Genomic DNA, 17,581 nt, shown 5'->3' with positions numbered 1-17,581 from the left:
GGGGCAGTTCATCATGCTGTTCTGTAGGTAAGCACTATGGTCTTGTACTGGAAGCCAGTGGAGTGTGCGGAGGAACGGGGTGCAATAAGAGAACTTAGGAAGTTTGAAAACCAGGTGGGCTGTAGCATTCTGGATAAGTTGCAGGGGTTTGATGGCGCAAGCGGCAAGTCCAGCCAACAGTGAGTTGCAGTAGTCCAGACAGGAGAGGACAAGTGCCTGGATTAGGACCTGCGACGTTTGTACGATACTCTTCTTTAATGTACTGTGCTGTACTGTCCAAACTTGTGATGATTTCCCATTGTAGCCAATTGTAGAAAATTCAATTGCAGAAATTTCGTTTAGCGATTTCTTTTCTGGAAATTCCGTTACCAATTTTAATAATTAAAAAACTAAATTTATAGCAGTAAAAATACTAGAACTAATTGAGAGGTCTACCTTTACTTGTTACTCCTGTGAACTTTCATTATCCTCCCTCCTCATGAGGGAGAGAAATTAGAATATATCTTATAAAGATATGTGGGATTTTGGTTATGGAATTTCAAGGCAATATTTCTTAAACTTAAAAACGAAACATGATATTAGTTGGCAGGGGTCTTCAACATTATTGTGTGTTGATGTATTTTTACAACATTTTAAGACTTTTTCAGATAGATGTTTTCTAAGACCCCTTTTCCATCTGAAATCAAAGCCTTTGCTTTTTCGGATGGAAAATGGTTGAAAAATTTAAATATGCCTTCATTTTATTTACATTTACATTTTTTACATTTTAGTCATTTAGCAGACGCTCTTATCCAGAGCGATTTACAGTAGTGAATGCATACATTTCATTTCATTTCATGCATTTAAAAAAAATATATATATATATATTTTTTTGTACTGGCCCCCGTGGGAATCGAACCCACAACCCTGGCGTTGCACACAGGGAAGACTATATTTGAAACCCAATTTGACATGCTCCTATGAAATTCACATGTTGGTGCTCATAGGTCATTTTACATGGAAATGGAAATGCGGGCCACAGTAGCCTCACCATAGCTGGTCTGCTAGGTAGGATTCAGCCCAGACAAAACAAAATCATTTTGGCCGCTCAAATGTAGGCTACAGTATGCAGCTAATTCTGCATTGATTTTACATTGAATGTTTAAGGACATAAACATTGTGCACTAGGTTGTTAGCAATAGATGCAACAAAGTCATGTCCACCCTTTGAAATATCTCTGGATCTCATTATCAAGGAGGAAGACATGCAGTCAGTAATGTGATGGCGGAGTGTGGCTCACTGTCTCCGTTCTGTCGCAGTGAAGTCGGCCAAGAAGTCCAACTATGTGTTGCCCTTGTGGGAAGGGCTGAATGTAGGTCGTAGCTGAAATCCAAGCACAGGCTCTGGGGGGCTCTGCTGCTCTGGGGAACAGAGCTGTAGAGAGGAAATAAACCGATTTTCACACACAGCTATTTTGAGCAGCAACGTGCCTCCACAACCTCCTTTTGCCTTTCTGATCTATTTTGGAACTGTGATGTTCAAAACGTGATTGATTTTAGAGCAGTGTGTGTTTGCCTCAGTGGTGCCATCTCTGTCAGTGCAGAGATGGGCTATTTTCTACCCTGGTCCTATGATTTCTGTCCTCTCTGTCCTGAACCAAAAGCGGGTGATCTGAATGTAATCTTCTCCTTGCCAGTCCTTCATCGGCCAAGGGAATGTATAGTGCTATGTAATTGAGTCAGAATCATTTCTGTCTTTTTGTCCTGCAATTTTGCACTCAAATCAAATATTACTGTCAGGATCTAGCCTCACAAATGTCAGTGTTGAAAATATCTGAGTCAATTGTGCTAGCCAAAGAGAGAGCAGAGGCTCCCTAAAATAGTCTGTCATCAATTAAATATGCATTAGGCCCTTGGATTAGTCTGCCAGTGCAGCAGTTCGGTGACGACCAAAAGGCAGAGGTTAGTTGACTCGAATCCCCATCACTGAGGGCATTGAAGAGATCCATGTAGTTGGACAAGGCACAAGATAAACTGTTTATTTTATATACAGTATGGGAGGAGATTGTTCCACTCTATACAGCACAGATTCCCACCTTTTGATTTGTTGGCTGGAAGCATTCATGGTGTAGTGCTTTAAAGGTAAAGAGGACTGTTTACAGGAGGCTGCTGGGGTGTTTCCTGCAGCACTGAGGGACACAGCCAGAGGGACAAAGAAATAAAGGGCTTCCTGTGAACACACTCTCGGGCCAGGGTGGATTGGTAATGGGATTGTAAGGCAGGAGGGGAGACCAGTCAGGCCTGTCCTAACTGAATCAACAGCTCTGTCCTTCCCTCCCACTGTATCATACCACACCACACCCCTGCCCACACGTTAATCTATTGGGAAGGAGGCCCTGAGGAGAAGTGTCAATCTGAGACGGGGACCAGGTGGGAGTGTAACTATGGTCAATGATGGCGAGAAGAATAGACACAGGGTTGTGTTTGATGGTTAGCACTTCATTGGAGATGACAGGGATAAGACTGTAGACAGTAGGTCATTGATTGTCCCCGAGGTAGCTAGCTTAGGTTACAGTGCCTCTAAAGGTAATTATGACTGGTGAACGGTGGTGGTTATGTATAGATTGTGGTTAAGTTATCACGTTGATGTCACTCCCCTTATAGCATCCAGCTCACAACAACAGGAGTGATGGTTGCATGCCAGGCCAGGGGATGATGTATTGTTTGTGATTGTAGAGGAAACATTACCAATGTATAGGGGGTGATAACAGGTTTATGATGATAGCTGTGACATGGTCAGGGATGATTGTGGACTAGCTGTAATGTTGATAACTTCAACTGCAGTCACATGGGGATGTGGTTTAGGTACCTGGCTATGGGGTTGATTAGGTCAGACCAGGACACTCATGCTGAACAGAAGAGAGATGCAGGAGAACACCTCATTCACAGCGACAGAGGACACATCCAGGTGTGTGTGTCTGTGTGTTGCTGGGGAGAGGTTGCTTTATAAAGCCCCATTAGGGGATTGTTATTCCTTGTTTGGCCCGGGACAATGCCATTTGGTGGCCACAGCCCCTCCCCCTTAGTAGTAGCCAAGCTACAGGTTTATGTGTGTGTGTGTGTGTGTGTGTGTGTGTGTGTGTGTGTGTGTGTGTGTGTGTGTGTGTGTGTGTGTGTGTGTGTGTGTGTGTGTGTGTGTGTGTGTGTGTGTGTGTGTAGCTGCTGATTGTGATAAGTGTTTCCTCTGCTAACCTTTGAAGCATTACAGGCCAGTCTGTGCACCATGTCGTGCTCCTGTGTCAACCGGTGGCCCAGTCACCCGAGAGCAGCAGGGCATGTGCTGGGACAGAAGGATTACAGGAGGGAGGGCGGTTCGCATGGGGTTACAGAGAGGCCATGCACTGTCAAATATAACCGACAAAAAAGGGCTTTATTGGCATGGGAAACATATTTTTACATTGCCAAAGCAAGTGAAATAGATCATTTAAAAAAAAAGTTCAATTAAAAATGAACATTAAACATTACACTCACAAAAGTTTCAAAGAAATGGTAACATTTCAAATGTCATATGGATATGTATAGTGTTGTAACAATGTGAAAATAGTTAGAGTACAAAAGGAAACATAAATATGGGTTGTATTTACAAAGGTGTTTGTTCTTCACTGGTTGCCCTTGTGGCAACAAGTCACAAATCTTGCTGCTGTGATTGCACAATATGGTATTTCTCCTAATAGATATGAGAGTTAATCAAAATCTGATTTGTTTTTTCGAATTGTTTGTGGGTCTGTGTAGTCTGGGGTAAATATGTGTCTTTATGGTCATACATTTGGGAAGGAGGTTAGGAAATGCAGCTCAGTTTCCACCTCATTTTGTGGGCAGTGTGCACATAGCCATCTTCTCTTGAGAGCCAGGTCTGCCTACGTTGGCCTCTCAATAGCAAGGCTATGCTCACTGAGTCTGTTAGTAGTCAAAGCTTTTCTGAAGTTTGGACAAAGTCATAGTGATCAGGTATTCTGCCACTGTGTACTCTCAGTTTAGGGCCAAATGGCATTCTAGTTTTCTTTTGTTTTCTTTTTTTCCCCAATGTGTCAAGTTATTTGGTTTTGTCTAATTGTCTAACTCACTCTCAAGATATGAAGGCTGATATCTATGGTGCATCCCTAGTCATGTCCCTCAGTTGTGGATAAAACTGATGGGTTCTGTCTGTCTGTGTTTTATAGACTGAAAAACAGCAGACTCTTTTCCAGTTCTGTGAGGATATCAAATGCAGTGTACAGTGAGGGGAAAAAAGTATTTGATCCCCTGCTGATTTTGTACGTTTGCCCACTGAGAAAGAAATGATCAGTCTATAATTTTACTGACCCAATGACCCAAAACACACGGCCAAAGCAACAAAGGAGTGGCTCAAGAAGAAGCACATTAAGGTCCTGGAGTGGCCTAGCCAGTCTCCAGACATGAATCCCATAGAAAATCTGTGGAGGGAGCTGAAGGTTCGAGTTGCCAAACGTCAGCCTCGAAACCTTAATGACTTGGAGAAGATCTGCAAAGAGGAGTGGGACAAAATCCCTCCTGAGATGTGTGCAAACCTGGTGGCCAACTACAAGAAACGTCTGACCTCTGTGATTGCCAACAAGGGTTTTGCCACCAAGTACTAAGTCATGTTTTGCAGAGGGGTCAAATACTTATTTCCCTAATTAAAATGCAAATCAATTTCTAACATTTTTGACATGCGTTTTCCTGGATTTTTTTGTTGTTATTCTGTCTCTCACTGTTCAAATAAACCTACCATTAAAATTATAGACTGATCATTTCTTTGTCAGTGGGCAAACGTACAAAATCAGCAGGGGATCAAATACTTTTTTCCCCCACTGTATATGGAGTCTGTGAGGAGACTGAAGCAGACCATAGTAGACTAGACCCGCCACTCTCCCTGAAGCCCTTCTCTCTCTGAGTCACACAACATACTGTACCACGTCTCCTCCTGTTTTCCTGTTCACTTCATCAGGGTTCTCTCTCCTCCTCACACAACAATCACCAGGTCAGACACCCCTCTTCCTCCTGGTCTCCATATTCACATTATTACATAAGGACTGCTGTATGTATGTGGTGGTGGTGTGCCTGCTTGGGTCTCCTCAGTGTTCTCACATTAATCGTTTCGAATGCTGTTAATTGACTACAGCTCAGCCTTCAACACCATACTACCGTCCAAGATCATCATTAAGCTCGGGGCCCTGCGTCTGAACCCCGCCCTGTGCAACTGGGTCCTGGACTTCCTGACGGGCTGCCCCCGGGTGGTGAAGGTATGCAACAACGCCTCTACGACACTGATCCTCAACACAGGGGCCCCACAAGTGTGCTTGCTCAGCCCCCTCCTGTACACCCTGTTCATCCATGACTGCGTGGCGACACACGTCTCCAACTCAATCATCAAGTTTGCAGATGACACAACAGTGGTAGGCCTGATTACCAACGCTGATGAGAGAAGAGGTGTGGGCCCTGGCAGGGTGGTGCCAGGAAAAGAACCTCAACGTCAACAAAACGAAGGAGCTGATCGTGGACTTCAAGAGACAGCAGAGGGAGCACATCCACATTGACGGGCCGCAGAGAAGGTGAAAAGCTTCACTTCACTGACAAACTGAAATGGTCCACCCACACAGACAGTGTGGTGAAGAAGGTGCAACAGCTTCTCTTCAAACTCAGGAGGCTGAAGAAATTTGGCTTGTCACCTAAGACCTTCACAAACCTTTACAGATGCACCATTGAGAGCATCCTGGCGGGCTTTATCACATCCTGGTATGGCAACTGCACATTCCGCACCCACAGGGCTCTCCAGAGGGTGGTGCGGTCTGCACAACACATCACCAGGGGGTACACTGCCTGCCCACCAGGACATCTACAGCACCTGGTGTCACAGGAAGGCCAAGAAGATCATCAAGGCCCTCAACCACCTGAGCCATGACCTGTTCACCCCTCTACCATCCAGAAGGTGAGGTCAGTACAGGTGCGTCAAAGCTGGGACTGAGAGACTGAAATACAGCTTCTATCTCAAGGCCATCAGACATAGGCACCACTACTTGGCCTCTGCCCAGTAACCTACCCTGATCTTTAGTCACTGTCACTAGCCGGCTACCACCCGGTTACTTAACCCAGGCTGCTCCTGTATACATAGACATGGAACACTGGTCACTTTTCAATAATGTTTACATACTGTTTTACCCACTTCATAGGCCTATCCTATTTAAATATACTTATAATTCACTGTATCACAATTCCAGTGGGTCAGAAGTTTACATACACTAAGTTGACTGTGCTTTTAAACAGCTTGGAAAATTCCATAAAATTATGTCATGGCTTTAGAAGCTTCTGATAGGCTAATTGACATCATTTGAGTCAATTGGAGGTGTACTTGTGGATGTATTTCAAGGCCTACCTTCAAACTCAGAGCCTCTTTGCTTGACATCATGGGAAAATGAAAAGAAATCAGCCAAGACCTAAAAAAAAAAAATGGTAGACCTCCACAAGTCTGGTTCATCCTTGGGAGCAATTTCCAAACAACTGAAGGTACCACATTCATCTGTACAAACAATAGTACCCAGTATAAACACCATGGGACCACGCAGCCGTCATACCGCTCAGGAAGGAGACGCGATCCTAGAAGGCCAGCATCCTGGAGTGGCCTCTTCACTGTTGATATTGAGACTGGTGTTTTGCGGGTACTAATTAATGAGGCTGCCATACATACTCTGGAGTCCGACATTGCTCGTCCTAATATTTCTATGTTTCTTAATTCCATTATTTTACTTTTTAGATTTGTGTATTGTTAGATGCTACTGCACTGTTGTAGCTAGGAACACAAGCATTTTTGCTACACCCGTAGTAACATCTGTTAAATATGTGTAAACGACCAATAACGATTTGATTTAGGGTTTCTTATATGGGCCTGCTCTGTCGTGCCTCTGTAGCCTTCCATTTGTCTGTGCCTTTAAATTAAAATGGTATCAACTACATTATAAGGAAATCAAGCCCTCAATGTCAGAGGAGACTGAGACTGGCTTCTGAGTGATTCTGTTATTCCAGGGTTGTCCTTAGCAACAGAACAGAATGTCTCACTACACGCAATGCAATTACATTTTTATGTACAGATGGCCTAGGTCTGTAATTTTCACTACCTTACTCCATACACAAAAGGGTCATCAATGTACATTGTTTGTGAGGACATGTATGTCACTGCAGTGGTTAACACAACATTCTAATGTTGTAGCATACAAATAACTGTGCTACCATGCTAAATAGTACATTATGAGTGGACAGCTACTCAGTATTTAAAGCCTTATCATCAATCAAGCTTTTACTGTTTTACTGATGATCTTATTGCACCGATATATCTCAACAGTACCGCTAGCCATGAGTTAACGTTGGGCTGACGCTTGCATCTAGTCTCAAAGGCTTTATTGTGTGTTGATGCGTGGATTATGCTAACTGTGTAACGGTTATTTCTGGGCTCTCTCTTGTGTTCCTCTGGGTTTGTGAGGTCAGGCTGGAACGAATGAGGCCTGTGCTGTGGCGCTACCCGTTAAAGTGATACTCTGAGGAGCTTTGAGAAGGACTCTCTCTTCCATAGCAGACATCAATTGAGCTTTTGTATGGGACAGGGAATTCATTAACTCAATAGGAATGACAGTGTCCTAATCTGGCTGAGGGCTGAGAGGCTGTCTTTTCTGACCTGGAAATACTGATAACAACCCACACTTCCTGTTTGTGTCCGAGGGGAGCCGTGTGATTGGTGGGATGAGTCAACAGCACTCTACTGAGTCTGCTTTTTCAGTAGAACACTCCTCCTGGGGGAAGCCTCCACCAAGGTCAACACTGTGTCTGCAATGGAGACGCTTCAAAGTTTCTCTGATAAAGTTCATGCTTTGTTTGAGGGTTTGTCTTGCGCATCAATATTTCCCCGCACTGAGCGTGGAGGAGTTGTGAACAACAATGACCAGCCTGAGATTTTAAATTGCTGATCGCAGTGATGTCATACACAAGCTATGTTGTAAACAGAACACAATGCCATTAGGTCACTTCTCCTATGTAGCGGTGGCTACAGGGGAGATGCTAGGGTGTGTGAGTTATCGTCACATGTTTGATTTGACAGCTGTCATTAAAATGGCCACTTCGGTGAGGAGCATTTCCCAGCATCTTCTCCCAGCTCCCCGTGCTATTTTTACCAGCAGCCATATTCTCATCAGCTCACTGGAGTGATGGGGCGATAGTGGAGTGGAGGCTGTTGCTCTCATACTGAAGAGAAAGAGAACAAACAGGAGAGATTTGGTTACCAATCCATTGCTTAGGGGAAGCAGCTGCTGCCTCGTGGACAGACCCCTTTGTAAATACACCACAGTGTACTAAGCAACATGTAGAGTAGACCGATGGTATGTAGGTAAAAAAAAAGTCTTGAAAATATCATAAACGTATGTATTTTAATTAATCCACCATGACAAAGCATTACCTCAATCATTATTGGGTTGAGCAGAATATCTTAGTAGTAGTAGTATTTTAACTACATTGTTTAGGTAATGGAGAGTAGAAGGCAGAAACAGAGAGAGATGGAGCGATATAAGAGCGAGATAGTGGGCGAGAGATGAGTTTGACTGGCTCTGCCATCCTGTCGTCAATTAACATAGCAGTGTTACATAATCGTGTCACCAACGCACCATAGAGCTGTTTAATACTGACTACACCAACTGGCCCCTGTCAGCATCCAATAACATGTACAGTAGCACGCACAGGAGAGCCGTTCACAGCCTTGATTGACAAACAGTCCCCCTCGCATACATCTCTATGTTAAATGTCATAATTTCTTGTTATTTTTGAAACCTTTGGTTTATGTATGCAATATTGTAGTCCTCCAATTTAAGTGGTCATTCTCACTGTTAAATGAATTATTTTGACACTATGTGTCATGCTTGAATCATGACACTACCCAGGTTTCCATCAGTGGAGGCTGCTGAGGGGATGACAGCTCATAATAATGGCTGGAAAGGAGCAAATGGAATGACATCAAACACACGGAAACCATGTTTGATGTATTTGATACTATTCCACTGACTCTGCTCCAGTCATTACCCAACAAGCCCGTTCTCCCCAATTAAGGTGACTCAAAACTCCTGTGGTTTCCATCCAACCTTTTTATGTGAGTAAAGTACATGTCGAATAAAAAAATCACAACAGGCCTGATGGAAACAGCACATTTGTCAGTAAACTTTAGGTGGGATCTTTTTGTGTCTGTAAAATTAATTATAGGAGAAATGGCAGTGGAACCGCTTTTCTTCGCAAATATTGATATAATAACCATCATATCAACGTAAACTTGGACTCAGGTGATGATATGTTGTGTGGTCCTTCCACTACGACTCGGGAAATCATGCAGGTTATTGGGCTACAGAGGAAATAAGTTATGATGAACTTCAGTGTGGTGAAAGCAGGGGCGCAACTTTCACTGGGGACCGGGGGGACATGTCCCACCCACATTCTGAAATTGCATTTTTGGCTCCCCCAGTTTTATCATTGGAATTTGATAGGCTGTTTGGAGTGTTTATCCGACTGGATAAAAAAATATATATACAGTGGGGGTAAAAAGTATTTGATCTCCTGCTGATTTTGTATGTTTGTCCACTGACAAAGAAATGATCAGTCTATAATTTTAATGGTAGGTTTATTTGAACAGTGAGAGACAGAATAACAACAAAAAATCCAGAAAAACGCATGTCAAAAATGTTATAAAAGGATTTGCATTTTAATGAGGGAAATAAGTATTTGACCCCTCAGCAAAACATGACTTAGTACTTGGTGGCAAAACCCTTGTTGGCAATCACAGAAGTCAGACGTTTCTTGTAGTTGGCCACCAGGTTTGCACACATCTCAGGAGGGATTTTGTCCCACTCCTCTTTGCAGATCTTCTCCAAGTCATTAAGGTTTCGAGGCTGACGTTTGGCAACTCGAACCTTCAGCTCCCTCCACAGATTTTCTATGGGATTAAGGTCTGGAGACTGGCTAGGCCACTCCAGGACCTTAATGTGCTTCTTCTTGAGCCACTCCTTTGTTGCCTTAGCCGTGTGTTTGGGTCATTGTCATGCTGGAATGCCCATCCACGACCCATTTTTAATGCCCTGGCTGAGGGAAGGAGGTTCTCACCCAAGATTTGACAGTACATGGCCCCGTCAAATGATGCGGTAAAGTTGTCCTGTCCCCTTAGCAGAAAAACACCCACAAAGCATAATGTTTCCACCTCCATGTTTGACGGTGGAGATGGTGTTGTTGGGGTCATAGGCAGCATTCCTCCTACTCCAAACACGGTGAGTTGAGTTGATGCCAAAGAGCTCCATTTTGGTCTCATCTGACCACAACACTTTCACCAGTTGTCCTCTGAATCATTCAGATGTTCATTGGCAAACTTCAGACGGGCATGTATATGTATTCTTGAGCAGGGGGACCTTGTGGGAGTGCTGCAGGATTTCAGTCCTTCACGGTGTAGTGTGTTACCAATTGTTTTCTTGGTGACTATGGTCCCAGCTGCCTTGAGATCATTGACAAGATCCTCCTGTGTAGTTCTGGGCTGATTCCTCACCGTTCTCATGATCATTGCAACTCCACGAGGTGAGATCTTGCATGGAGCCCCAGGCCGAGGGATATTGACAGTTTTTTTGTGTTTCTTCCATTTGCGAATAATCGCACGAAATGTTGTCACCTTCTCACCAAGCTGCTTGGCGATGGTCTTGTAGCCCATTCCAGCCTTGTGTAGGTCTACAATCTAGTCCCTGATATCCTTGGAGAGCTCTTTGGTCTTGGCCATGGTGGAGAGTTTGGAATCTGATTGATTGATTGCTTCTGTGGACAGGTGTCTTTTATACAGGTAACAAATTGAGATTAGGAGCACTCCCTTTAAGAGTGTGCTCCTAATCTCAGCTCGTTACCTGTATAAAAGACACCTGGGAGCCAGAAATCTTTCTGATTGAGAGGGGGTCAAATACTTATTTCCCTCATTAAAATGCAAATCAATTTATAACATTTTTGACATGCATTTTTCTGAATATTTTTGTTGTTATTCTGTCTCTCACGGTTCAAATTAACCTACCATTAAAATTATAGACTGATCATTTCTTTATCAGTGGGCAAACGTACAAAATCAGCAGGGGATCAAATACTTTTTCCCCCCACTGTATATAATTATGTCCCCCCCACTTCTAACACCAAAGTTGCGTCCCTGGGTGAAAGTGCATGGTGATGAGCTTGATGCTCCTTTCAATAAGTATTTAGGCTCTTTCAATAAATATTTAGGCTCTTATTCTGGTGACATGATGATCAATGCTTGGCTGTCGTTTGCAAAAATGTAAATAATCTTCCACCTTTATCCACAATAATCTCATCTTGTAGGCTATAACCACACTGTATCTGCAAGCTGTTGGCTGGAGCACAGGTACCAGTACCAGCGTAGGCACATTAGCTAAATACACTTTTTTTGTGACAAAACCATCGGTAGAGTTGAAAATGCAATGGAAACCAATTTAACTTGTATTTTTTCTTCGGTCCATGGGAATTTAGCCGCAAAAGTTCTTTTTATGTGCACTATGTCATTATGCACAGACTTTTTCCCGCAACAAGTAAAAAATGTATATATTTTTTTCCCCTTTATTTAACCAGGTAGGATTATCGGTAGGGTAGTCCGTTTTACGAGGGTATGTTTGGCAGCGTGAGTGAAGGATGCTTTGTTGCGAAATAGGAAGCTGATTCTAGATTACATTTTGGATTGGAGATGCTTAATGTGAGTCTGGAAGGAGAGTGTACAGTCTAACCAGACACCTAGGTCTTTGTAGTTGTCCACAAATTCAGAACCGGCCAGAGTAGTGATGCTAGATGGGCGGGCAGGTGCAGGCAGCGATCGGTTGAAGAGCATGCATTTAGTTTCACTTGCATTTAAGAGCAGTTGGAGGCCATGGAAGGAGAATTGTATGGCATTGAAGCTCGTCTGGAGGTTAGTTAACACAGTGTCCAAAGAAGGGCCAGATGTATACAGAATGGTGTCGTCTGCGTAGAGGTGGATCAGAGAATCACCAGCAGCAAGAGCGACATCATTGATATATACAGAGAAAAGAGTCGGCCTGGGAATTGAACCCTGTGGCTGTCAGAGGTCCGGACAACAGGATGTCCCATTTGACACACTGAACTCTGTCTGAGAAGTAGTTGGTGAACCAGGCGAGGCAGTCATTTGAGAAGCCAAGGTTGTTGAGTCTGCCGATAAGAATGCGGTGATTGACAGAGTCGAAAGCCTTGGCCAGGTCGATGAATACGGCTGCACAGTATTGTCTTTTATCAATGGAGGTTATGATATCTTTTAGGACCTTGAGCATGGCTGAGGTGCACCCATGACCAGCACGGAAACCAGATTGCATAGCGGATAAGGTATGGTGGGATTCAAAATGGTCGGTGATCTGTTTATTAACTTGGCTTTCGAAGACCTTAGAAAGGCAGGATAGGATAGATATAGGTCTGTAACAGTTTGGGTCTAGAGTGTCTCCCCCTTGAAGAGGGGGATAACCGCGGCAGCTTTCCAATCTTTGGAGATCTCAGATGATACGAGAGGTTGAACAGGCTAGTAATAGGGGTTGCAACAATTGTGGCGGATAATTTTAGAAAGAGAGGGTCCAGATTGTCTAGCCCGGCTGATTTGTAGGTCTTTCAGCATCAGCCATCTGGATTTGGGTGAAGGAGAAATGGGGGAGGCTTAGGCAAGTTGCTGTGGGGGGTGCAGAGCTGTTGACTGGGGTAGGGGTAGCCAGGTGGAAAGCATGGCCAGCCGTAGAGAGATGCTTATTGAAATTCTCGATTATCGTAGATTTATCGGTGGTGACAGAGTTTCCTAGCCTCAGTTCAGTGGGCAGCTGGGAGGAGGTGCTCTTATTCTTCATGTACTTTACAGTGTCCTAGAACTTTTTGGAGTTTGTGCTACAGGATGCAAATTTCTGTTTGAAAAAGCTAGTCTTTGCTTTCCTATTTGCCTGTGTATATTCGTTCCTAACTTCCCTGAAAAGTTGCATATCGCGGGGGCTATTCGATGCTAAACGCCACAGGATGTTTTTGTGCTGGTCAAGGGCAGTCAGGTTTGGAGTGAACCAAGGGCTAAATCTGTTCTTAGTTCTACATTTTTTGAATGGGGCATGCTTATTTAAGATGGTGAGGAAAGCACTTTTAAAGAATAACCAGGCATCCTCTACTGACGGAATGAAGTCAATTTCATTCCAGGATACCCGGGCCAGGCCGATTTAGAAAGGCCTTCTCGCTGATGTGTTATAGGGAGCATTTGACAGTGATGAGGGGTGGTCGTATGACCGCGGACCCATTATGGATGCAGGCAATGAGGCTGTGATCACTGAGATCCTGGTTGAAGACAGCAGAGGAGTATTTGGAGGGCAGGTTGGTCAGGATGATATCTATGAGGGTGCCCGTGTTTACGGATTTGGGGTTGTACCTGGTAGGTTCCATGATCATTTGTGAGATTGAGGGCATCGAGCTTAGATTGTCGGACGGCCTTGGTGTTAAGCATATCCCAGTTTGGGTTGCCAACAGTACAAACTCTGAAGATAAATGGGGACGATTAATTCACATATGGTGTCCAGGGCACAGCTGGGGGCTGAGGGGGGTCTATAACAAGCGGCAACAGTGAGAGACTTATTTCTGGAAAGGTTGATTTTTAAAGTAGAAGCTCTTGCTGTTTGGGCACAGACCTGGATAGCACGACAGAACTCTGCAGGCTGTCTCTGCAGTAGATTGCAACTCCACCCCGTTTGGCAGTTCTATCTTGGTGGAAAATGTTGTAGTTGGGGATGGAAATTTCAGAATTTTTGGTGGCCTTCCTAAACCAGGATTCAGAGATATGATGGAAACATTTCTCTGATGGAAAAATTGACATATCATTTTTATTTCGGATTTTTGAATATTCGTATGAAAATCTATTGTCAATTGGATGAAAACCTAACTACTAACTATTTAAACATGCTTTATATTGGAGCATATATCTGAGTTAATCTCACTCCAATTTTAGCCACATTTCCTGTGTGGAAGGCTACATCAATATTGGCCATACCATCACCTAACATTGTCTTATCTTCTTGGTTGACTGGTTCCACTCTCTTATTGGCTCCTCAGGTACAACCCGCCCCCCACGTGACGGCGAGGTCCCTGGAATAGATTACAACTTCCTGCCTGTGGAGGACTTTCTGGCTTTGGAGCAGAGCGGGACCCTTCTGGAAGTAGGAGCATATGAAGGTAACTATCTGCAGCAGGTCATCAGTTGAATCCTGGACCAGTTGTTTACTTTGGTATTTACTGTATGTGGGTGTAGTGTGCTGTATATCTCTGGAGGTGAGTGTACTAGGAGTTTTTTAATTAAACAGGCTTCTGCATTTAGTACAGTCAAGACTACAAGGGATTCACACCCTGTGTGTATAATCCCATTCCCAAAGGATAAAGTCATCATTACCCTGGCATTATGTTTGGTGTGAAAGGGGTCGAAGACGTGAGAGAAGGGGAAGGTGTCTGCAATTGTCCGCAAGCAACTTTCAGTGTTGTGTATATTTTAAATAGAGAAGAATCGCAATCAACACCTGTGGAGCATTACACATGTCATGCATAAATACCATTCATTCACATGCACATTTAATGAAGTGGCTGTTCTGTCACTGTAGCTTGGTCAGTGGGCCTAGACAATGCTCCACTCTCCCAGAGGAAACAAACAGCCTCCTCACTTCCTCAAATAGAATGAACTAGACTACAAATCCCAAAAGAAACTCTGTGGTCATGCCTTCTTAGTCCCCTCATCTACATACAAAGACTCTGTGATTATACCCCCCTCTTCTCCCGCCTTCCCCTTTATCCCCTCCCTTCTTTTTTCTAAACATGCTAATGTCCTCCTGTTGCCTAGGTAACTATTATGGAACACCCAAGCCGCCAAGGCAGCCCCCTAGTGGGAAAGTGATTACCAGAGATGCTTTGCAAGACAGCCTCCCGGGCTCCCAGCACTCCACTCCCCGACGCACCAAGTCCTACAATGAGATGCAAAATGCTGGAATAGTGCCTGTAGACCTGGAGGAGGACGAGGAACTCCCGGAGATGAACAGTAGTTTAACAGGTAAGAGAGAGAGGCGGGAGAGGGAAAGACTTAGAGAGTGGGTGAGGAAAAAGGAGTGTAGGAGGAAGACAGGGGGTGGGGGAGGGAGGGAGAGACTGCTGGGCTATGAGAAAGAGTGCAGGATACAAGTGGTCCTTTGTGTGGTGAGTGGTTAGTTGGTTGTTCAGTCTACATCCGCCACTCTATCTGAGAGTAGAACATTTTGTGCCACCTGGCTGCGATAGCAGGAAGCAGAATGTGTACCTTTCATGTTTGAAACCAGTATGGTGATTTTCTGTCTGTTTCTGTCTGAATTAAGTTGTTAATGGTCACTAATACAACATGATTTGACATGTGCTGTTTGAGAGAATGAATATGTATCCGCTCAATGTACTTGTGAACAGGAGCATGATCATTTTCTTACTTGTAGAAGTGTTTTTGTTCTTTGTGTGTGTGTGTGTGTGTGTGTGTGTGTGTGTGTGTTTCTTGATATCAGTTTTCATCTAACATCTCACTGTTTTCTCTTGTTTTTGTATTTGTAATAGATAATAAATATTTTTCTAGAAATACTAGGCTCGTGAACACAGGTTGGTCTACATGTATGAGCCACGGATTGCTGTTTTTTACATGTTGTGATTGCTGTTTTTTACATGTTGTGATTGCTGTTTTTTACATGTTGTGATTGCTGTTTTTTACATGTTGTGATTGCTGTTTTTTACATGTTGTGATTGCTGTTTTTTACATGTTGTGATTGCTGTTTTTTACATGTTGTGATTGCTGTTTTTTTACATGTTGTGATTGCTGTTTTTTACATGTTGTGATTGCTGTTTTTTACATGTTGTGATTGCTGTTTTTTACATGTTGTGATTGCTGTTTGGTGACTGTTGTGTTTGGTAATGTTCCATATTTTTCATATGAGAGTATTATGCGAGTACTTCACTACGTTGTTAGTTTTGTAATTTTTTTCTCTTATGTATTGGAATATCAGTGCTTTAAAAAAAAATCTATTCCCCTCCACTCTCCTGGTGTAACCTACTGGTATTTTATTTGTAATTGGGTCATATTAACTGACCCTTACTCTTCAGCAATGTAGCATGACTCAGGTCTGAGCATATTTGTGGTGATGTGGGTTTGATTTCAGATTGGACCAAGAGTAGTTAATTTGTTACCAGTATTTGTAAAGGCAGCCTAGCCAGATGCCAGGGGTGTGAATAAGATTTGAGGACCTCAGAGAGAACAGGAAGGGTGGGGGGGCACTAATCTAATCATCACTCTCCCCAAGAGGTCGGATCAGGGGCCTCGCTCAGTCAGCCACAACAGTAGTCAAGTGTTCGCCAAGTGTGTGTGTTTGTGAAAGGGAGAGATTCCTTTACCTCTAAACTACTAGACAGTATTTTAAATGTTTTATTATATAATTTTTTTTATTCCTTTATTTAACTAGGCTAGTCAGTTAAGAACAACTTCTTATTTTCAATGACGGCCTAGGAACTGTGGGTTAACTGCCTTGTCCAGGGGCAGAACGACAGATTTTTACCTTGTCAGCTCGAGGATTCGTTCTTGAAACCTTTCGGTTACAAGTCCAACGCTCTAACCACTAGGCTACCTGCCACCCCAGGTATCAGGCTGAGTTTGGACAGATATGAGGCCACCAAACTATAGTGTCATTGCCTCAGAATGTGTGTGTGCGTTGTGCATTTTGTTTACACATGTTTTCCTCTCCCCGCCACCCTCCCCCGACAGGAGACTCGAGTGAACCTGACGAACACCCCTACGCCCCGCGTGAGAACGCCCCGTCCTACGGTGTGAACAACACATTGTCATCCACCACGGAGGACTCTCAGCAGACACACATACACCTCAGCCATCCTCCCACAGAAGAGGACCCCCTGGGACCTCTAACTGACAACTGGGAGATGGCCTACACTGAGAACGGAGAGCTCTACTTTATAGAGTACGTACCCTATGTACATGTTACGCCCCATAACACACTATATAACATAGGCTACATGGCTCTATACCCAACATCCATAATAGTATTTCAATTACAATCTTCTCCAGAAAATATTGTGCCACTTTCTACCTTTGACACTTGCCTTTAACATTGAGTCTGATTACTTCACAGTGTGTATCATATTTAGCCATGGAAGTGAGGATGTTTTTCAGACAGTGAGTGTTTGATGTCTTCCCAGTCAGAACAATGTGTCTGTCTGTGACTCTGTCATGTGTGTCTATCTATAGCCACAACACAAAAACCACTTCCTGGATCGACCCACGCTGCCTGGACAAGCCTCCCAAACCTCTGGAAGAATGTGAAGATGATGGTACGTCCACCACAGGCTTTGTGTGTGTGTGAAATCGGATGCTTGTCTGTCAGATCTGTGATTCCATGAGTGGCCTGCAGATGGCACACTTGAGCCACCATAGTATGAAATGAGACAGAGTAATATTCTGG

At 43.7% G+C, this 17,581-nt stretch overlaps 1 protein-coding gene across 1 annotated transcript in view; it reads left to right on the top strand.

Moving 5' to 3' along the window:
- LOC106565841 (membrane-associated guanylate kinase, WW and PDZ domain-containing protein 1) overlaps positions 1–17,581 on the top strand; it is a 182,314-nt gene that overhangs the window by 115,294 nt on the left and 49,439 nt on the right. Inside the window, 4 exon segments of the mRNA XM_014133422.2 lie at positions 14,169–14,288; positions 14,944–15,150; positions 16,870–17,080; positions 17,368–17,450. Of these exon segments, the coding sequence (XP_013988897.2) occupies positions 14,169–14,288; positions 14,944–15,150; positions 16,870–17,080; positions 17,368–17,450 (621 nt within the window).

Source organism: Salmo salar, chromosome ssa12 (assembly GCF_905237065.1).
Source record: "Salmo salar chromosome ssa12, Ssal_v3.1, whole genome shotgun sequence".
Lineage (NCBI taxonomy): Eukaryota > Metazoa > Chordata > Actinopteri > Salmoniformes > Salmonidae > Salmo > Salmo salar.
This window is presented reverse-complemented; position numbering and strand designations above follow the sequence as displayed.